This window comes from Heliangelus exortis, chromosome 11, assembly GCF_036169615.1.
Source record: "Heliangelus exortis chromosome 11, bHelExo1.hap1, whole genome shotgun sequence".
NCBI classification, from domain to species: domain Eukaryota; kingdom Metazoa; phylum Chordata; class Aves; order Apodiformes; family Trochilidae; genus Heliangelus; species Heliangelus exortis.
The window spans coordinates 1,440,220-1,463,268 of NC_092432.1; the positions used below are offsets into that span (position 1 = coordinate 1,440,220).

General features: G+C 40.7%; 1 protein-coding gene across 4 annotated transcripts in view; it reads right to left on the reverse strand.

Annotated features, from left to right (window-relative positions):
- MAP2K5 (mitogen-activated protein kinase kinase 5) overlaps positions 1-23,049 on the reverse strand; it is a 127,350-nt gene that overhangs the window by 39,559 nt on the left and 64,742 nt on the right. For 3 of the 4 annotated variants that reach the window (XM_071754120.1, XM_071754118.1, XM_071754121.1), the window contains 2 exons: positions 20,422-20,493; positions 11,113-11,142 (listed from right to left, as the gene is read on the reverse strand). In XM_071754120.1, coding sequence (XP_071610221.1) covers positions 11,113-11,142; positions 20,422-20,493 — 102 coding nt within the window. The remainder of the gene's footprint in view (positions 1-11,112; positions 11,143-20,421; positions 20,494-23,049) is intronic. The other variant, XM_071754119.1, reaches the window with a different exon arrangement.

The window sequence follows — 23,049 nt, forward strand, 5'->3', positions numbered from 1 at the left end:
ATTTCCAGATGCTAAATGACAACATAGACTCAGAGGATGCAACAGGGATGATTGGGAGCTCCTTTAGATTAGTGTCAATGAATAAGAGGAACAGTTTTTCATCCAAAATACCCCTCCTTTTCCTTACTGCCCCAACAGGGCTCCTCATGAAGAGGAACAGAGGTGGGATTACATCCAGCAGCCTCACCCCGGCAGCATTACACCCAATTCCCCAACAAGAATTAAAATACTGCTTCCAATAAAACCACTCAGGGCTTTGAATGAAAAACAAAGCGAGGCAAAAAATCAAAGTATTGCAAAATTCTTCCTCTGACACTGCAACTCTGCTCCTCCTGCAAGAGGGAGAGCCGGGCGCTCGCTCGCTCGCACGCGTCGTTCCCAGCTTTTTATGGCCCACTTTTGATGGGGACATGTTCTTTTGAGATCATCTTCATAAATTTTGCATTAAGGTAGCTGTGCCAGCACCTGGAATTGATTCAAAATGCTTAAGACACTCAATTACTTTTTAACACTGTTACCCGATGTAATGACAGAGCTGCTATTTCCCTTCTATTTGATGATGCAATATCATTGTAATTGATTCATTTTCTCAATTAAATAAAGCTACTGTGCTTTCCTCTCTGCCAATGCCACAGAGACTCCCCAGTTAGATGTATTACCTATTTTCCCCATCTCAGATATATTGCTTGCAAGGCTGTGCTCTGCTCCTCTGTTAACTCCACTGGAAAATGCAACCTTACAGTCGTATTTTTCAAGTTCCGAACAGCAACGAACTTCGCTGTGTTTATATTAGGCATATTTTTCACTCATAAAACCATGTTGTTTACCTTTTCCAAGCTCCTATTATTGGGCAGGCTCTGCAACCATAAACCAAACCTAACCAAGGACAACTTTACAGTCAGTGCTTCTCCTCTGGCACACAGTTCATGAAAAAAGGGAAGCAGCCGCTTTTATAGCGCATTAAGAACAGTTTTAAAAGTACTCAACAGAAAATGTTTTATCTTCCCCTTCACCCACGTGCCTTTTTTTTTTTTTTTTTTGTATCTTTGTTTGTTCTTTTTTTTTTTTTCCTCTCTGCTTTTCCTGCACGACTGGGAGGTGAGAAGTTTTTGGAGGCAGCTTCACCTCGAAGGAACCACGTGCAGCAAAAAAACCCCAAAAATCCCGAGCCCGTGGTTTGTCCCATCCCCTGAGTGATGCTCAGAGCACTTGGGGGTCAGGATGGACACTGTGGGGTACTTTCCACACTGGATTTCAAAGAGTGAAATGGCAGCAGTGTCACGACTGCTGGAAAGGCAGACAAAAAAAAAAAAAAAAGGCATAATGTGCATTTCAGGAGGATTGAGGAACGCTCGGATGTGCTCACAAAAACATCATCCTCCTCTTGGAAAAGTCACCTGAAGCTTTTCCCTGCTACCCTGCTCTCCCAGCCATTCCATAAAAAGGTGTCTCAGCCCAAGCCAGCTGCCCAAAAGTTTTGGTGAGCCCTTCAAGAGTGTGATATTGCAGAATCAGATCAGCTATTTGGTATTTTTGTGTTGCATTTGCTGTGGTTTTGCTTACTTACTGCATGTGGTGTTTGCACCTTGAAGAAGCAGAGGAAAGAGAAATAAATTGATCACATTAACACTCTATTTCTCAGGTCATGAAATACCAGTGGCACCTGGATAAAACTTTCCCCCAAAGCACAAAATGCCATTTTTTTTTTTAGGTTGGTTAAAAATGCCCAAGTTTGCCTCCTGCTTCAGCCACTATTTAATGAATGCCTCTGGTTATGAAAAGCAACTTTTGACAGACCATCAGGTTCTGTTTCTGTCTCCATGGAGATACTTTGGATGGGAAGTGGCTGAGAAGACCTCTACCATCCCTTGCACATTATATTCACCAGCACAATCAAAGAAACTCAAATGAGTCCACCCCGGGTACCTTGGAGGAGTCTCTGGCTATAGCTTTAATTTTCCCTTATACTCTCTGGAATTAGGACTTGCCCTGGAGCTCTTGTTTGAGAGATTTGCAGGTGACCCAAGGTTAGATCTTCCCATCTCAGTTAACAAATTTTCTCTTTACATATATACTGCTTTTCAAGCTAGGGATATTTTTTTTTTTTTAATAGAAAAACACACGCACCAACAAATCATACGGTTATAATTTTTACAGGAGGTTCTGCAGCAGAACATTTATTTTCCTCATCTAGTAAATGTGGATTTTAAAAGCACACATAACTTATTTTTAATCTTTATGAATGAGGGTTAAGTGTTGCTGAACAAAATGCCACAAAACACTGTCTCCTGACAAATGACCAACACACACTTGCTTTGTCTCTGCCCTGACACTGCATTTCCACGTGGTCTCCACCACCATGGGCTTTTCTCTTCCTTTGGAAGAAAGGAATCTTCCCCTTCCTGAAGGGAAGATTTTCAGATCTATGTTAAAGTCCTACAAACCTCTTAATTGGTTATAAATCTGAGAGAAGTCAAAGCAATAAACCTGGAAGATGGAGCCCTCTGATTTCTTTCTGCCATTCTGATCGCCCCTTTCATCCCAATCTGTGGCTTTTGCAAATGGCAAACTTCCATCACTGTCACCAAACAGAGGATAAAAAAAAAAAAAAAAAAAGGATAAAAATAAACTTAAAAAAAAAAAAAAAGACAATTCACAACAACCTTAGTATTAAGTATATTCTTACAATTATATTACACTGCTTTCCCTTGAGGTCTACGAACAAATTTATATAAAGAGATTATTTCATCCACCATTGAACTGCAGCCACTTCTCCCAGAAATCTGTTTTAGCAGAGTTTAGGAACACAATTCAACAAAGTGGGCATGAAAATCTACACCCTCATGGAATCACAGAGGCAGAGGAAGATGCCAACAACAGCAGCCACACTGGAGTAGGACCAGGATGCTAAATGGCAACCAATTCCTCTGCCAGCAGGAAGGTGGGACAAGGAAAAACAGGGAATTTAGCAAACTGATGGTTAGGATCTTGGTTTTAAGCATCACCAAAAGTGCAGTAAGTAGGAGTGGTCAGAAACTGAATAAAGGAAAGGGGTTAAGTTATAAACTCATATAAGTTTTTGTTTATTGTCACCCATGTTCATCAAGTTTAGCAAAATGACCACTGTAGTAGTAGAGAATACCAGGAGAACATAGAGGATGTCATGGAAGAGGAAAACCTACAACTGAGCAGGAATAATATAAAAAAAAATATATATATAATAATATAAATATAAAAAATATAAATATAAAAGAAAACAAGGAAAAAAAGGGGAAAAAAAGAATAAAAAGGACAAACACACAGAGGGATGTGCAGGAGGAGTACAGTCTGAAGACACCAGATTAGCTCCAGCAGCTCTGTGTCCAAGCCTGTGCAGGCTCTGAGAGAGCTGCAGAGCAGGAAAGTTGAAAGAAAAACTACAAGACCAGCCAGAAATCTGGAGAGACCCAGAGAAGTGGGGCCTTCAGTCTGAAGACAGAGCAAGGGTGACACAACCAATGCTCCTGCATCTCTTCTCCATGGTTGTGACACACAGAGCTGCTACAGCATCCTGCAGCAAGGAAAAACTCTTGGATAACAGAGAAACAAATCATTTAAGGAAAGGAGAGAGCCTCTAAGACCAGGAGCACTGGAGAACAGCAGATGAAGATCCATCAGGACTGTCCCTCCTAGCTTGAAAAGAAAACCAGTAAAAATGCCCATGGTGAAAATTCCTACTGGAACCCACCTGGAGAACCCCTGAGCTTTCCCCAAGGAGCTGCAAACCCAATTGCTATAGCTGTGTGTGACACAATCCTAAGGACAATGGAAAGGAAATAACCCAAAGCACCAAATGTTTGAGCATATAAATGGAGATTTTGAACAGAACTGAGGTGCTGAGTGTGTTTGGGCAGGGAAGGGGCTGATGCTGGGCCATGAGCATCCTCTCCAAAGCACCCACTGCAGGTAGCATGCTGCTCCCTCATGAATTAAACCCTTGGTTCCATGAGGCTGGCAGGAAAAGTGGCTGCTGTGGACAAGGAGCACTTGCCTAGACCTCAAAATCAGAATTCTCTTTTGTTCTGGCCTTTGGGGCTCCTCAGCAGGATGGAGCAACCACCCCCCTGGAGAGGAGGAGGAGATGGTTTCGTGGGCTGTGTGCTCCACCAAGGATGTGGAAACAAAGTCCTGAGCCTCTGGCATTAACTGCCCATGGAGTTAGGGAAGAGCAAATGTTGGGATTGCTACATCCATCTTCAGAAGTCAAAACCAGAAAAAAGGAGCAGGGATCAGCTGTGCCCTTGTCTCTGTTCATCTCCAGGTCCTGGGTGACTCGAGAGGAACGGTGCCTCCTCCTCACCCCAGCCAAGAGAGGCTGCTCAGGGAGCAGAAGATGGACATTCCCAGGAAATCCAGGACTTTGCAATCCTCAGCTTCCACATGGCCACCTGAACCAACCAAGCAACCAACCACACCAACCAGATCCACCTACCATGAGCCCATCTCCCAGGGGGAAGCTCTCAAGCCAGCGAGTCACTCGATGCCATCAGCTGCTGGAACCACCACTGGAAAAGATGTTTCCTCTTCCAGGAACACCTCCCACTCCCCAGAGGCACCAACTCACCCAGGAGACCCTTCCATATTTCAGGAGAAATGTATTTCCCCCTGGCTGACTGGTCCCCTCCACCCCTGGTAAGCAGCTCTCATGGAAACAGCATCATTTTATTTCAGGATCTGCTTCAACTTCTCCCTCAGAACACATCTTGGAGGGATGGGCACTAAACACAGGTGAACCCCTGCTCCTTCACACTGCCTGGCATTGTTAGGGTTAGAAAGCAAAAAAATATCCCACAGCCTTTGAAGATTTTATACTAATAATCTGCTCTTTGAGCACACTGAAACATATAATAAAACCAGGATTTACTGGTTCCCTACACTTCCCATCTTGACCATATTATTCACCCTTCAATTTTAGATTTATTTATTTTTAAACACACAAGATTAAAATTAAAGAAATAGTACTTTGTCTTTGCAGTTCAGATTCCCACAAAACTGGGTTTTTTTTTTTTGCTACGGTATCTCCATTTTAGTTTTTGCAGCAACTCTGGAAAAAACCCCAAACTAAATAAAAATTTAACAGCAAGTTTCTAATAGAAAAATCAAATTTAAGTTCCAACTCATTTCTGAGTAAGGAGAAAAAATAATAACGAAGCAAAATGTATCTGAAGTACATTATCTCACAAGGGAGATTTGTAGCAAAATCCACGTTGTGAAATTGGTGAGAGTTTAAAATAATAGCAGATGGCTTAAAACACTGCCAGTGATTTCTGGAATATAGTATAAGAGCAAAAATATTTGCATAAATCTATCACATTTAAGATATTACACAGTAATTTAATTCACTATTTTAGCATTAGTATTTGAACAGTGTTTAATGCTTTTTAAATGGTCAGATAAACTGATATATGTGGCAAAAAAACAACATCTCTTTCTTACTAGGAAACATGCTGTAACCAACCCTCAATTTATTCTCACAAAATAAATGAATGCTTAAAGGATGCTTCTGTCAATTGAAAAAACAACAGGAAAATGGCTACTTTATGTGCCAAGTTAAACTAAATATTTTTTTCCTTGACAACCTGCTTACATTTAAATGAAACCAGGCCAAATTCGGTCAATAGTATGGATTCCATATAACAAAAAGAACCTTAGACCACGTTAATGCAGGGATCAGAAAGCAGCAGCTTCATTTAAAACCATGCAATTATTTAACAAACTAAGATACAGCAAATAAATTAATCTGTTTCAAAGGGAAGAGCTTTTTTTTTTTTTTGACCTACAATTAAATCTTACTTGCAGAAACCACAGCGAGGGCAGAACTTGCGGCGGAAGGGAAACAAAATCTTGCCAAAAATAAAAATAAACCCAGAAATCTGAAATAAACCCAACCCAAACCATTTGCAAAAATCTTTTCCTGCTGAAAAAAAAACCAAAAAACCAAACCAGAGCTGTGTCCCAAGGCTGGTGGGGGTCGGCATTGTCCCCTGAGCTCCCTGGAGCAGAACGGATCCGCTCCAGCTGAGGATCTGGCCCTGCAGTCGTCTCGCCGAGGCTGGGCTAAAAAGTACAAACCTTTTCCCTAACAGGAGGAGCAAAAAAGCAGTTTGCTTTCACTGAGGATTTTTTTTTTTTTTTTCTAAATGGTTATTATTTATTTCCCACCCTTTTTTTTTTTTGTTTTCCTTACCAAGCAAACCAATGGCAAAGTCTGCAGCGACCGCTTTCTGGGGCTATAAAATTTCTTAGCATCCACTTATGGTTTTCTTTGCAGTGGGATTTAAGGCTGCCTCTTCCTCAAGATGAGTAATATGTCATCATTTTGGTGAACTAACAGGCCTGGCAGTCGTGTCTCTCCACGTTTTGAGACCCCAGTGCTCTCTCCCTGCTCGCATTGCTGGGGAAATGAAGGTGAAAAAGCTGGGAGAACGAAAAAAAAAAAAAGGGGGGGAAAATCTAACAAGAGCTGAATTCTTGACTAATTCCTCCCCATTCTTTATCACGCAGCAAAAATCAACTCTTATTATTTTTAAAAAGCCCTTCAATCAAGGTCTCTATCACTTGCACTACATTTTGAGATAACTTATTTGTACCCTGGGATTATATATTTTAACAAATAGCATCTTCTGGATTCATCATTTCTCCTGTCTTTTTGATCTTTTTTCTTTTTTTTTTTCTACTTATCATGTTCTTTATTTGAAACAGATTTTTAACAGATAATCTTGCTCGTTATAACAATATCTCGCTTGCATTTTATTCAAATAATTCTTAAAAACAGCTTAAAAAGCCGTTTGGAATAACATCAAGCTCTCCATCAATCAAACGAAAAAATTCCGCTGGCGGTTGTATAAACATCAGATCAACTCTGATGTCTTCAAGGATTTCAGAGCGAACCATAAAAAACTCCATTAACTTCTGACAAAGAATGCAAATTAATCACAACATGGGGTGAAATGAAATTAAAGGCTCTTTTTCTAATCAATGACAAGGCAGGATGAAATATTTGTTACTCTCCTCCGCGTTCAGGCTGCCGGGATGCTCCTTGTGGTTGTTGTTTTGGGGTTTTTTTGGGTGGTTTTTTTTTTTTTTTTCCCCCTCCTCCTCCCCCCCCTTATCCTTTATCCTAAAGAAAAGGTGTGAGCAGGGATTCACCCCGGGAAGCTCTTTAGCCCTCCCCATCCCTACAGCTATCTGCTTACAAGTCGTCGGGATTTACAAAAGCCACTAATCATCCGAATCTCAGGTGCATCCAATTTGTTATTTCCCATTCTCCCGGTGCCAGGGAAAAAAAAAAAAAAGGCAAAAAAAAAAAAGCCTGGCGTAGACAGATGCAGAGGGAACCTTAAATGACAGTTTTGGCCTCCGGAAGTGCGATCGCTACAGCAAAATCTAGTACAGCCTCCAGGTGAAATGTCTGGAGCTCCATATGGAGCAGGGAAAATTAACAACAAGATGAAAATCGCTCTAGCAGCGGGGAGCCTGGGTTTCAGGAAAAAAAAAAAAAAAAGAAAAGAAAGGAAAAAAAAAAAAAAAAAGGCGGGGGGGGTTTAAAGATGAGGAAAGAGAAGTAATAAATTAATGGGGTGTGAAAACATTCAAAGCTTTACAATACCAGGGGCAGTATTTGCTCAGATTTGGGGGGGGGGAAGGAGCGGGATGGATGGGATTTTTTTGGGGTGGGTTTTTGTTATTTCTATTTTTTTTTTTTTTTAAACTTCAGGTTATTTTTGTGTAATTTATTAAGCAAGGGCTGGGACCGTAGGCAGGGGAAAGGAAAAGGTTTCCCTAAATGCAAACGTTTCTTAAACACAGTGGTGATCTGCACTTCCCCATCGCTGATTAAATCCTCGGCAGCTGAGTGCTGCCTATTTCTTGGGAATATTTCCCTAATGGATGCCTCGTCCTTTTAACATCCTGCTTTGTATAAAGTTTGACTACAAGCCGAGAATATTTAGTGAGCAATTCTTTTCATTTCTCCTAAATTGCATTATCATTAAACAAGCCATTGCCCCCATCGTGTTTTTATACAACAGAGTGAATGGGAAGCTCTGTGATTAACTGTACATCCTGCAGCCACTGCACATCTTTGGGGTTCCAGCTTGAAATTTAATTAAATATATTCTGAAGTGCAGTGGACTTTAGTTTGTTTTGGTTTTTTTAAGAGTTCACACAGGTGAAATAAAAAATCCATCAATTAAGGTTCAACTTCGAAAAGAAATTTGGAACTTATTTTCCCTAAAAAGCTGGACAATGATGGGTTTGCTGGGTTTCCTTTCTTTTTTACATGTTTACAGAGGAAAGAACTTTATTAAAAAGAGTGTTGTGCATCTGTCTGTGAAACACAAGCACCACTATTACTTTATTAAGCATGAGGAGCAGAATATACTCATAAGTGCTTACTTGGTATCTACAGAAAATCCTCTCATCCTTATTCCCTGCAACTTCCAAAAGGAGCCACAGCAGGACATCACAGCATCTCCTTGCAACACCATGCCAGGAAAAAAAAAAAACAAACTAAACAGTAAAACCATTCACCACTTTAGAAATTGACCCAATTTAAAGGATTAAGAGTTTCCTGGGCAAAGTTTTTATAGTGGCAAAGGCAGTTCTGGTTATTACTATTTCTTATTTCTTTGCTCAGATCACTACCCCTGGCAGTTTGCTACTGATTATGAAGTTACCTGTGTATCAAGACATAAAAAAAAATAAAAGAATGCAGAATAACTCTAAACACACCCATAAACAACTTAACTTACAGGAGTTGTTTGCACACTTAAGTGCTTTCAAGATCAGACTTCAGTGTGAACATACTATTAAATAATAATCGTGTGAAAATAGCTGCTAGCAAAATAAATACTTATAAAAAAAGGAGGAAAAGGAGAAGTGGCAAGTTCTAGCATTAAAAATATTCTACTAAAGGCCAGGAAAAAAATTAATCATCCTTTAGTCTTACTGGCATATTGCAAGAGTCCTGTGTTTCCACATTGCAATGACTCCCCCTATAAATCTTATTCATTTAAACTGAATTTACACACACCATTTGTCTGTGTCTTAAAAATAGAGAAAAAAAGAAAAAAGATTTTTTTCCCCAGCTACAGCTTGAGACATTCACTTGCAAGAAATTTTAGGTGTTGTCAAACACATACCCATACTTCCAATTTTCAGAGGGAAGTAACTTCAAGTTATTTAGGGGCAAATCCTGCAAACATACAATTGCCTTCAATCACATGAATAAACCCAGTGAACTAAGGGGGATTTACTCAAGTGACTGACTGCAGAATCAGGCATGGGGAGACAGATATTTAGACATTAAAAAACCCCTACTAAATATCCTCTCAGTAGTTTCTAAGGGTTCTTGTGACCAGCTCCGTAAGTCCTTGGCTAAAATACCTATTTTCACATAAAATTCCTCATGAAAAGCAGTTGCTGGAAAAGCTTAATAGCTCCATTTTAAAGTTTCACCTCCTCAACTGTTTTACATTTAAAAATATATACAATTTCATGGACTACTGGCTTGCCAAATATTCTTTTACAAACCCGATCCATTTTTTTAATTAGAGTAGCAGAAAAAGGGTCTTAAATCAGCAATCCTCTTTTGCTCCCAATTCAGAAAACAATTTTTTTTCTCCTCTCTATTCATACATTATGTCTGTGCTCTAACTTTCCCCAAGATTTCTGGGAAGAGAGGGTTTATCTTCTGTCCCAATGTCCCTTTGATTTTGTGTTACAACCCAGCAGCTACAATGAGCATCAAGACACTCCAGGAGCAGAAGTGAGCACGCCAAAGGATGGAGGACACTTCAACACAAGAGCTTCCTTTTCAGCCTTCTCTTCAAAGGAGAGGGTAAAATTGTAAAATATGGGTAAAACACACCAAGTATGATCTGCCACCAAGTTCCAGCTCTCCCAGCCAGCATGTTTTTTTCCACAGGAGATGGGAACGAGACCAATCAGTAGATTTCTACCCACACAAAACCTCTGCAAGTCCATAAAAGTGTCAGGAGAATTTGCTTAAAACAGCTTATAAAAATGGGAGAGAGAATGAGTCCCAGCCTATTATTCAATAACCATGTTTGTGAGGCATCTGCATAATCTAACCATGCATAAATTAGTATGTGTATTACAACAGTTATTTGCATAATAATAGCAAGTTAATAGATGCTTAAAGAGCACAGACCAACACCACCTTTAAATCAGACATGCCTCCAGGCACTCTGATCTGTATAGACCAAGATGCAGAAAACACTGTTCATAAAACATAGGAAAACATAAAAACCACATTCAAATAATTCATTTTAGTCCCTGGACACTTCACTTTTTCCCCCCCTCCCAGGAAAGAATAATTGGAGGAACTACAGAATAGTTTGTTACTATGAATTCTAACATCCATCTTGCAAAATATGAATTTCAAGCCATCATCAAACCTATTTCTGGATTGGTTGCTTTGGTCACAGCTTTATGGGTTTTTTCAAGCACACAAAGTAAAATGTTGTGTGGTAATGCAGGGCTGAGCCCTGGCCTCACCATGCTGAAGGTGGAAATAGTTTTACCACTGACTTAAATGAAACTGAGTTAGGTCAATGGGAAGTTAGAAAAAGCCAGTACCTAAATAAAATACTAATATGAGGTCCTCTTAAATGGGAAAATGCAGAGCTCCCTTAAGTATTCCATTTACATTTTGATTCGAGAAGATTTTAGACCACTGTACCATTATTCAAAATTGAAATTGAAAACTAAAATATGGAAAAGGAGTAGATAGACCTTCCTGCTTCAAAAGTACTGTTATACATCCTGGATTATTTTATAATCTCACAACAAAACAGTCATTATCATCATCATAATTTTCATTCTCTCCAGGGAACGAAAATCTAGAATTTGGAGAAGAGAAAAAAGAGGAAGGGGGGGGGGGGGGGAAAAATCAATAGAGACTTCTAAATGACTCCTTCAAGATACCACTTTTCAATTTAACAGGACAGATTTATTTGTATGTGGCTCAAATGTTCACAATTGCTCTCTGCACCTTCATACATAGGAATGAATGTCACAGTGGCAAACAGCAGTAATGAACAATCTTACCTGAGGATATGGAAACCTCCCAAGAGCAAGCTGGGAAAGGAAATAATATTTGTCTAGTTATATAGATTTGCATGGAGGGCACATTTTCTTAAAGAGAGAAAAGTACTCAACTCTTACTATTGTAGAAATGGGAAAATGTCAGCAAAAGGAATTCTGAAAACACACAAAGAGCTGTATTTAGAATGGAGTCATTCACAGCAATCACCCCTCCTTCCAAGCTCCTGAGTATTTCTGTCTTTCTTTTGTCTGTACTGCTCAGTAACCCTGTTTGATGCCCAAGTTCCTGAGGACTCTGGAAATGGAATCAGTTCAGCCTCAGGAGTGAGGCCAATGCCACTGACCTTTGCTGGGAATTCTCTGCAATGAGCAGGTACTGCTCTCAACTCCCCAAGTCCTTCCTTAACTGGCTCAGAGGGAAATCTGGGTTAGATTGCTGAGATTTGTGTCCTTATCCGTGTCAGACCCAGCTTGGAACCCGTGAGTGGGATCTGGGGAGAGCTGGTGGCACCTGCAAAATAAACACTTGAGTCTTTTCCTCAGATCTGCTTCCAGTTGCACGTGGTATCACCTGGGGTTACTGATACATCACTACCTGAGGATCTCCTAGCATGAGGATTAGACCCAACAACAATACCATAAAGCCACAGCTGATAAATATTCCATGAATAGTTCTTCATACAAAACTTCAGGTTTCCCCATTTGGTGTCTGAACCTTAGAAACAATTTCAGCCAAATACAGCTAGTTATTTTGTTCACTCTTTAAGGAAGGACAAGGATTTGCCACAAGATCCTCCCCAAAGGGGCATCCAGAGCAGCTCTGCTCTTGACCTGTTGGCCAAGCCCACTTCTCTCCATGGTTTACAGAAGAGCCCATGGTCAGATGAGCTCCTCTACATCTTCATGAATAATCCTCCTACCAGCCTTCAGAAGGAAGCTGACCAAAAAGGTGTCCATGTGTCTGCATTTTAAACTGGGTACAGTCACAGCAGCCTGAGCAAGAAGCATCAGTGCTGAAGGGCTCAGCCATCACACCATGTGCTGCAAACATTAAACCCCACATCAGGGCTCTTCCATGGCACAAGGATTGCCAGTGATACCTGAGCTGTGGTTACTTGACCCTGCCAGACTGCAGCTGAGGCAGCTCTGCAAACTGATGCTGAAATTTCAGCCTGGCCAGCAGCCCAAACCCATCCCAACCATGAACAATAAGGCAGAGACAGAACTGTAGCAAGGTGGAGAAGTGATGGGGCCAAGTCTGGGAGATATACTTGAGCCTCACCAGCTCAGGGAAAAGGTCATGGGAAGGTAATAAGCAGCATTGTACCAGCCACTTGGCTCTGAGCCTTAGGAAATGCAGTCAACTTCTTCCAGATCCCCAGAGGAAAGACATTACTGCAGCAGAGAAGGTCTTGAAGCATCTGTGTAAGAGGCATGTGAGAGAAACCCCAAGAGAGGAAACAATTTTTTTTTTGGTGACTACTTCCAGAAGAAGTTTTTGCCATAGTGATATAGGATTTTGTCCTGAAAACCTACAAACAGAGTGGGTCCCAGACAGGCTGCCCTGGTTGTACAGCACCTCTGGACATCACTGCACAGGCACGTCAGGACTGCAGGAAATTCACCTCTGAATTCCCAGGCATCACTTCTGAAAACATCCCCCCAATCTTTCCTAAATATCATCAGTGGGACTTTGTATAATGCCTGCCCAGGAGCCCCTATGGTCTGCTAAGCCCATGTGGAAAGCAGAGCACAGCTCATCTGAGAGCTTTTTCTTGTTCCACTCATCCCCCTGCAAGTTGCCATCTGCTTGCATTTGAAAAATTTGGGGATGGTTGTGTTTGCTTGCTCTGCAAGACCCATCCCTACAGAATGCAGAATACCAGACTGCTTTGGGTTGGAAGGGACCTTAAAGATCATCATCATCCAGTTCTAACCCCCCCTGGACACCTTGGAGCCCCATCCAACCTGGCCTTGAACACTTGGAAAAAATCAGGCTTGTAAGAGACACTGGAATAGGGAACACAATTAAGGTGACAAGACAAGTAAGGTCTCTTCAGGTTTTTCTGAAGTGATAAAATTTAAGCTACCTTCCTCCTCTGGGTTTCTTCTTTGCTCTGTCCTTCAGGTTTGCTTCAGGACTCAGCTCTTTGGGGTGAATTCTTTCACTTTTGTTTCTGGTGCAGCATGAGCAGAACATTCATCCCTGTAGCACACCAACTGGAGCTAAGCAGGCTTGATCACCATCCTTTCTGTCACTTGTGTCTGGCTCCCAGCTTCTCCCAGTTTCTCCCAGCTCAGACAGTCACTCCAGCCACTCCTTTGATGCCTTTTGAACCACACTGCTAATGAGTTCAGCAAAACCCCTGTGTTTCTGTCACATCCAGTCTTAAGGACCAGGAGCTACTCCAACATACCCTTTGTCACCTCCTCTTCTTTTGGGAGGACCATCCTGAACTTCTGAGAGGCTGCTGGAGATCCTAAGAAGCACTGTTGCCTATAAATGCCCAGAAATGAACCTCTTAATGCCAAACACTGCCCTAAGTAGAAGAAATCCTGATTTTCCCAATGAGTGCTGCCTTAAGAATAGTCATTACCTCAGTTAAAGACTTGCAGGAATGTAATAGATATCCCCACTGTAGAACTAGGAGATAATTATGGCTATATGCACAGGGCACCATTCTGCAGCTCTTATTTAAGCAGAAAAACAACCACTGTCTCAACAATTGCTTCAAACTGAGCATTATTCCCATCCTCACAGATGATTCCCCTTCCCTGACCACCACACACCCCAGCAGGGGCTCCAAAAAGCAGCAGAATAATTGGGGAAGGAGGAGCAGCTTTCTGCCAGATGTAAACACAGGGTGTACAAATGAGCTTTGAGGGATCCAAAATCCATCAGGAACAAGTTCTTTGGGGGTTGTTAAAAAAGAAACAACTTTCTCAGGGAAGCTGCCCCTCAACTGAGAACTACAAAGCAGTGCAGCCATGGCTGGACCCCGTGCCAGTTCTGCATTCCCCCCTAAACCATCCCTCAATTCATCCAGTCTGAGTTTGCTTCCTCCCTGCAAGATTGTCAAGGTATTATAAATTAAGAAACTTACCAAAGAGTATGTAATCTTCCCTGAAATAGCCTGCAGATATGTCACTGTACTAAATGTGTTTCAGATTTAATGAAGCTTTAATGTCCTTTTTAATTTTGCCTGTTTCTACATCACCAGGGGTCGAGCAAGGCAATCAGCACTCAAGAGGGTGGCTTGGTTTAAAACTAGGAAAAACTCATTTGCTTATGAGTTGCACTGTATTTTCTTAATTAAATTTACTAAGTAAAATGGTTTAAGTTCAGCCAACCAGTGACCTCTGCGTGTAGATTTAGATTTATAAATAGTGTCACAGTTATAGGAAAGGAGGAAACAACCCCAAAACAAACAGATTAAAGCTTCACCAAAGGGATTTTCATGCTCTCCATCATCTGTCTCAGGAAAGTCACAGAAACATAAGCAGCACAAGGCCTCTGCAGGATAAAAAAAAAAATGTAAACTACCAAAAACTTTCCTCAGGATGAAACTCGGGAACTTGCAGTTTTGTTTTTAAGGCATCATAAGAAAAATGCAGCATTTCTACTCACACTAGCTTAGGGGTGGGAAGTGATCAGTATTTTATGGAATTCTGGATATGAAGGATGGGAGAAGGGAATGTCTGAACTTCAAGGAGCCTTCTCCTAAGCTTGGACCAGTCAGGATGCACCATGGGATTTTAAACCAATACTTGAGAAAACTGAGAAAAAAATCCCAGATCATGAAAGAGCAGGCAGAGGTACAAGATGTGTGTATGCTGATTTTACCAGACTAGATCTAAAAACACATCCATGAAAGAAAAAAGACCCCAAGGCAGCAGGTTTCAACTGAGCCAGGTGCCTTTTGTGCTGAGCAGACAGGCGACCAAAAAAGTAAATTAAAAACTTCATTAATAATTTTGGAACTGAAGAGAAGAATTACTTACCCTGTTCCAAAAGTGACTGAGGGAAGGAAGCTCAAAACATATTTTTAGGACTCTCAGGCAATAAAGACCCCCACTTAGATTACTGTCTATGTTGTGCAAGTTGTTTTTTAATTTACAGTTATGCTGAAAAGCACAGGATGGTTTTATTCTTAATTTAGACACATTCCATGTTTCTCAGCATAACTGCAAATTGAAAATAAGCACTTCCAATATCGCTACTGATCCAGCTGAAGGAGGACTTTATAGTCTGAAATGTTCTAAAATTTGTTCTTAATTACCTCGTGAACATTTTACACAATTAAATTTCCATCTACGGATTTTTGCATTTAGATGGTGCACTGCAGTTAAACCTTCATTTTATGGAAAAAGCAGCCTCCACTTTGGAACATTCAGACAAGAGGAAACTTTAAAAATCAGACTTAACTACTGGATAACATAAAATTCCCCAGGTGAAATTTCATTCCAAGACCAATTTATACATTCCTAGATAGATGGCTTAAAATCACCTGAAACTCTGCAGGGTATGGACCTTAATAAATATTAAATACCTCAAAAACTACTCTTTTTTTTTTCTTCCCTTCTAATATCAATTTCGCTGTCCTCTTATTGCAGAGTTAAAAAAAAAAAAAAAAAAAAAAAAATCCAAAAGGATATAACAGCAATTTACCAGAGTTAAAGTGCTTCTGAGGTTAAACTGACAACAAAGAAGACCAGAAACACAAAGCATCTTGAAGTAGGGTTTCAATTAAACGTGCAGGATTTAGTAATGCAGGACGGAAAAAAAAAAAAAAAAAAAAAAAAAAAAAAGAGTTACAAATTAATTTAATCTTCTGCCTATAGTTTGCAGCTGCACTCCAAAGTGTCTGGGGCTTAAGAACAAAGCCTTGAAAGGCCTCAGAGTGAGGAAAGCTTCAATTTTTAATGTATAAGGCCATTAGCTGATAACTTGTGGAATCTGCGACCCCTGTGGAGGGGCAGAAGCGTGGGTAACAGAGACTGATGAAGTGACATATTTGTTCCTGTCTAGGACTATGAGGAAGAAGGTTATTACTAATACCATCAGGCCCAACAGAAATCTGCCCTAATAACCTTTGGGACATTCCTTGGGTTGAGCAGATCTCTCTACATAAAAATATATTAAAAAATCAAAGCCTAATTCGCCTTAATTAAAGATAATTAGTTTCACTTTGACTTCTTTTAAATATGAACTATAGTGCAGGCACTGCAATGGAAAAGGCTGCAGACAATCATGATTAAATTGCACTTTTTTTCCTCCCCACAAAATCCCTGACATTACTGAGGCTTTTACCTCCACGTCTTCAAAGGCGTCGTGGAGAATAGAGGCGCCTTCTCTAAAAGGGGGAAAAAAAAAAAAAAAAAGTGGGACGTGGGCTTTTCAGGGCCAATCTGTGGCAATTGTCAGGTGCAAAATTCACACCAGTGCTCCATGAAGATTAATGAGGCTACTTGTTTGAGCACAGAAGCTTCTTGCTTATTTGTTTGCCGGATTTTAGCTTCAATACCGCAAGGGGGAAAAAAAAAAAATGGAAAAAAAAAAAATTAAACTTGGTGGAAATGCAGCTCAACCTCAGCTGCTCTCCATCTCCACTGGCAGGAAAGGGTTTCTCTGCCACTGCTAACCATTTAAATAATGGGAAAAGGCAGACTAAACTAACAAAAACCTGCTAAATCTTTAACTTTTTAAAAGTAGAAAGAGCTCTACCACAGCGTGTAAGAACAGGGAGCATTAATCTTGAGTCCATAATGCTGTATGCTCCAAAGCCACCACAGCTGAAGTTATCCCTTAATTGTCCACTCATCTATCTACCCAGGTAGAAATCAGGCTTATTTATTTTATTTATTTTCCTGCCTCCCAGCCTGCCCGCCGTGGCCTAAGAGCAATTGCTGAGGACCATGATACATCGAGGTCTCAACCCGCGCAAACTGTACCTAAACTTCCACTTTATTGCAGCTTAGTTCACAATCTTCACCTAATATAGGGTTACATCCCAGTGCAGCAAGCGGATAAATCATCCTGGAATATTACCCAGGCTAAGTTTAGCTGTGAGTGGAGCATATGTGCTTTCGAGCCAGCGAAGCAAAGGCCCATAAAATACACTAATTACTGGAAGTTATGGTCACTGAGTGATTGATAGCGCTCTGCGAGGCAACTTCCCCCCTCTTCAGCTATTCTGAGGGACCTCCCCCACCACACAGCCATTATTAATTCATGACCCAACCCTCAGGCAATGGGGACCTTGACTTCTCATTCCTCTACCACAAAGGTGGGGAAGGAGCTGGATGTTGCCCATCTTCATCCCGGCGGCCGCTGAAGATGGCGGGCGAGGAAACGGAGCTGCTCGGAGAAATCACTCCTAATAGCTCAAGGAAGGGAATACAATGAAAACCTAGGCCAGCTTTTTCCTAAGAACAAGTTTCTGAAACCCATCACCCTGTGGAGAATGATTAAAACTACATCAATACGACAGGAACAACCCAAGGTATTGAGCGCAGTCCCGCGGGCGCTACAGCCGCGCGCCGTGGCTCAGCAAAACCTGCAAGGGTTTGTCCATGCTAGTCACAAACATCACACTCTTACAGTCCTTAAAAACACAGAGTATGCTCATTTAGCTCATTGCTAAAAAAAAAAAGCACTTTTTATTTGCTGGTTTTCCTCAGTCCCAACACCAGATGCCTGTTATTAAACCATCACAGCTACGTGACGACCCGAGGCCCGAGCTTGTGAGGCAGCTCAAGGCATGAGCCTGCTCCCAGCCACACTTCATGAGACCAAAAAAAGGGCCAGAAATGATACAATTCCTCCATAAAGTTGGTTGCTTTTCAGGAAGGGTTTGTGGGAATGCACCCAACTGCTGGAAATCTGTCCTACAACTGCTTGAAATACTGCTTCAAGCTGCACCTTACCACTGAATGGTCCAAACCAACCTTGAAAGCTCCTGCAAATATCCAGATAACACAAGTGACTGAAGACTTAAAATTCTTATTTGGGGAGCTTTAAAAAACTTATTTTTAACATCAATCATAGGACCACAGAAGCATCATGGTTGGAAAAGATCTTCAAGATCACTGCAAGAAAAGTTACCTTTAAAAGGAGGCCTGAAACACAGAAAAGCAGCTGATTTTCCCAGCAGAGAACAGTGAAAAGTCAAGATTAGGATGTTATAAAAAAGGAGGTGCAAAAAGGTATCATTAACCAAGCACATCAGCTCATATTCCACTTCCAAAACTTACTCAGTTGTTGTAAGAGCACTTGAATTTCCCACATTTCAATATAATACAACAATTTTATCTGTAGATGGTAACAGGAGCCCTGGATCTTCTGGCAAAGACCTTCAAGCCTGGATTTTATCTCAAGGAACAACCTGGATCACAACTCCAGCCCCTTCCCCAAATTCCTTTCTCCTCACCTACCATTTCCTCATGACTTGCAGGAGACTCTGGTCCTCAGTTCTGTCACAAGAACAGACCAGCACTCCTCAACAGGCAGATTTGAGGTGGTAAAATCCAGGAGAAACCCAAGAAACAAAACCCTGTGGATGCAGGAGGACCTGAGGCTCTACAGGGTCCCACCAAAGCTCTTCTCACCCAGTTTCTTGCTTCCTACTGCAGCCTCTTATCTCAGGAGAAGGCTCACCTACTCCTCAAACATCTCCACAAAAAGGCACCATTGGACAAGAATCCAATCAAAACCCAAAAAAAAAAAAAAAAAAAAGCTAGCAGCATTTCTTCTCTTTTTTTTTTACTGTTTTTTGTTTAATTTTAGATTTATTTTGTATTCCTGGTAAAAGGAAGCCTGAGCACCCTCAGACACTTCAAAAGGAAGAAGAACATTCCCCATCTCTCAAAGCTGAGGTTGTTCCCACACCTCATACTTTCCACACTCTGCCAGCAAGTTTTTTGGGGCAGTTTCCTCAACCTTCAGAAGTAGCAGTTGAGTTCCTCAGTACACACAGGTTTGCAGCAAAGACATTTTAAAGGCTCAGAAGATGATTAAAGAAATGAGATTTACTTAGCTGATGTTTTTTATTATTGTGTGTCAGAAGAGCCCTTGGTAACTTGATTCCAACATGGCACCTCTTTTAAATTAACATGTTACAACTGTGCTGGCTTGAAGCTGTGAGGATTGGAGTATTATTTTAAAATCCTGCAGCAAAAACTAACTTCCCTTTTTAACAGTTCCATCAACAAGGGCCTGGGTGGCTCCACTACCAATCCCCAGGTCAATACAGTGTTACTTTAATGATGTGACCTTGTGTGGCTCTTGGAGCATCATCTTCACCTTTTTTTGTAGCCATTTTTTTCCTAAGCCACTGTCCTTGTTTTCATCATTTAACACATCACTCAAACCACTTCAATAAAACAGCGATCATGTTGAGGAGAGGTCTCAGAGGACCAGATGACACACCAATTAACAAAGCACACAGAACCAAATTGTTTTTTGTACATCTGGTTCAGGAGACATTCATGGAGAGAGAGAGAGAGAGAGAGAGGGGAAAAAAAAAAAAAAAAAAAGTTGAGAAGGTTTAAAAGAGGAGAGCAAATGCAAATGAAAGGAGCTTTCCTAATGTTGGCTGATTTCATGTGAAATTCATCCTTTAAATCAAGGTTCACAAACAGGCTAACTACTAATAATCCCAAACTGAACTATAAATAGCTTGGCCTACACAGTAAAACATCAGATTTGCTGCTGCACGTCAAAATTACATTTTTTCCTCAGCAAAACAGCCACTAAATGCTCCACAGGACTCCTGTGTTTCTATCTCTCTGTTCTACTGGGAGTCAGGAAGAACAGCACAGAATCCCATCACAGAATCTCAGAACAGTTTGGGTTGGAAGGAACCTTAAAGACCACCTAATCCCATGGGCAGGGACCCCTCCCACCCCCCCAGGGTGCTCCAAGCCCCATCCAACCTTGGACACTGCCAGGGATGGGGCAGCCACAGCTTCTGGGGGCACCCTGGGGCTCAGCACCCTCCCAGCACAGAATTTCTCCCTCAGATCCATCATTTTCAGTCCCAGAGGCATCCAGGTACCAGGTACCCTGCTCTTCAGGTGGAGTTTTACTGGAGGGTTTAAGGCTGGTTCAGTGGTTTGCACAGAAGCTTTTTTGTGTCCCACCAAACCCTAAGCAGTAAGAATGAATCCATTCTAAATACAGCCCAGAAATTTAGCAAGAGGTAAAGGCATGAACATATAAAAGAGTACACAAAGACCACACTAACAGATTTGGATGTAGGATTTCATTTGGTGCCTGCAATGTGCACATGGAAATGACAGATAATTGCATACCTCCATGAAGGAAATCCCAAGGCTCCAAACATCTGAATGAATTCCATACTGTTCTCCTGAAATCCTCTCTGGCTGCAAGGAAACAGAAAGAACCAATCTTCAGCAGCCTGGCAAAGAAACATTTTGGATTTCTTTCCCAAAAGCTAGCCCAAGGCAAGCAAATCAACTGAGAAAAAGCCAAGAAGCTTCATGCTCACCAGCCAACCCAGCAGAGAGCTCACCCACTCTGCAGATGTGCCTGATATATTTATTTTTGCAGGAGCAAAGGACTTGGGTGTGCTCAGAGCTGTGGCTGTGCCCTGCTGAGGTTGGCCTTGGCTGCTTTGTCAAAAAAAAGAAAAAAAAGACTAAAAAAGGAAAAAAAGGAAAAAAAAAAAAAAAAAAAGGAAAAGCTAAAGGCTTACACGTGTGCAGCAAAGCCCCAGGTCAAGCTGTGGGAGTCCAGGGGTGCATCCACCCTGGCCCAGACATGGCAGCAAGGAAGGTACAGTAGGAAAACAGCCCCCTGACCTTGAGCCAAAGGGCTGGGGGGTCACTCTGGCTTCAAAAACAAAGTTAGGAAAGCCAAAAGAATCAATGAAGTCACACGCTGGCAGTTTGCTTTTATATACTTCTTAATTTTGTTTTTGACCCGTAGAGAAAAAAAAAAAAAAAAAAAAAAAAAAAAAAGACTTGGATCAAAACTATTAATAGCAAGTTTAATGCCTCATGAAATAGAATGCTGTAAAATATAACTGTTAGTTTTTACTTGAAAGCCACAATTTAAGCATTTCCAAGGTCAAGTACAGCATGAAATGTAACAATAAAAGGCTCCATGAGACTTCTCTCCCCACTGTGCTGTTAATGCACCTGTCTAGCCCAGCCACCTACCAAGCACTGGCTGTATTTTTAGTCCTTAATAATCCAGAGACCTTTTTTAGAAAACAAACTCCCAAATTAGTGCCAGTCCAATGTGTTTTCAGACGTTTACACTGCACTGCTAATCCCAGGTCAAGAGCTTTTATCACAGCGTGAACGTTAAGTAAAAACCCACTGCTGCCCACAGGATCTTGGAAGGATCACCTTTCCACAGATGCCATAACCTAAAAACCCACCCCAGAATGGAATTAAAATCCTTTTAATTCACCTTCATTTATTTTGAGCTGAAAAGGGATCCAAAACCCTTTTTTTTTTTTTTTTTTTTTTTTAATTCATTAAATCGAGCGTTCCTGAAGTGTTGTTGGCCCTGGTCAACTGATCTCAAAAATATTTGCAGCAGCATCAGAAGGGAAATTTCAGTGATTTTCCATCACTGAATATTAAACAGGAATTTGGATTCTGAAATTTTCATTTGCAGAAGGCAGCAGCAAGGAAATTATGTGCACATTTAAACAAAAAAAAAACACCTCCTCACGTGGATCAAGGAGTATGGAAAAAGTGAAAATAAGAATAAAACCCACATGAGGTGCACAAGACAGAGATCATCCTAAGGATACACAGCTCAAAGATATTTAAAAAATTTCCATAACTAGTTACTTTTTTTCACCCTAATTTTTTTTTTCCTCCCTAAAGTGGTGTTTAAAAGATTTTACAGAAAATGTGTTTTTGTTGGAAATTTTAATTTCTTAATAAATAAGGCTTTTTATCTCTTATTTATTTTAAATAAAAAACCTCAAATTTTTAAAATATTTTCAAATTCATTCATAGGCTGCCAAGCAGGCAGTCAAACCAAAACTTATGCTCATTATTTTTTGATGATTAGGCAATAAATTTGATGACAACAAACGACTCATTCAGCAAGCAAAATCATTTCAACACCAGAAATCAGATCAAGTACATTTCAGCTTAGACTCCTCTTTTTCAATTAAGAGAGGAATGCATCACATTCATCCATAAACAATAAGAAAGAAAGAAAAAAAAAGTAATTTATTTAATGTACACCTGGGAAAGAGAACAGTTATCTGCATTTGTACACTAAAAACTTAATACAATTTAATTCTCAGGCCTCCTTGAGACCATTTTAAGAGTTACCTGAGTTGGAAAAGTTGATTAATTTGAAGCTGCTTGTCTGAATCACTATATTCCAGCTTTTTCAGAAAATGGAAATTAGCAGGCTGACTTGCAAAAGGGGTAATATATAAGACTAGACTTTTTTTTTCCCCCTCTCTTTTCTTTTCTTTTAAAAACATTTTTCTGTTTGATGACACAGGATAGCCCAAGTCTTTCTAGGATGGTGACACAAGTGTTCCAGAAGGTACATAATGAGCACACCTTGACTAGAAAAGCACTTAGCAAACAAATGGACACCCTGCTCTGCTTTCTTCTTACAAGAAAGTGGGAAAAAAATACCTGAAAGCGATTAAAGGTCATGGATTTCTCTCTCCTTTTTTTCCTGAGGTTTGAAAAACACAAGTATCAACCACTCTGCTTTGTTAACACTTAAAAAAAAAAAGGAAAAAAACACCAAAACAAAACCCAACAAGCTGAATAGTTATTTCTTTCTCCTCAATACTTCGAGACGAGGAGTTTGCTAAAGGAATTTTTAAGGCCAGAAATAAAAGACCACTTAGGAGACCACTCCAGACTGAAGCATTGAAATTTTCACATTTGTTAAATGGAGAATTAAAAGGCCTCCAATTGATCTGATGG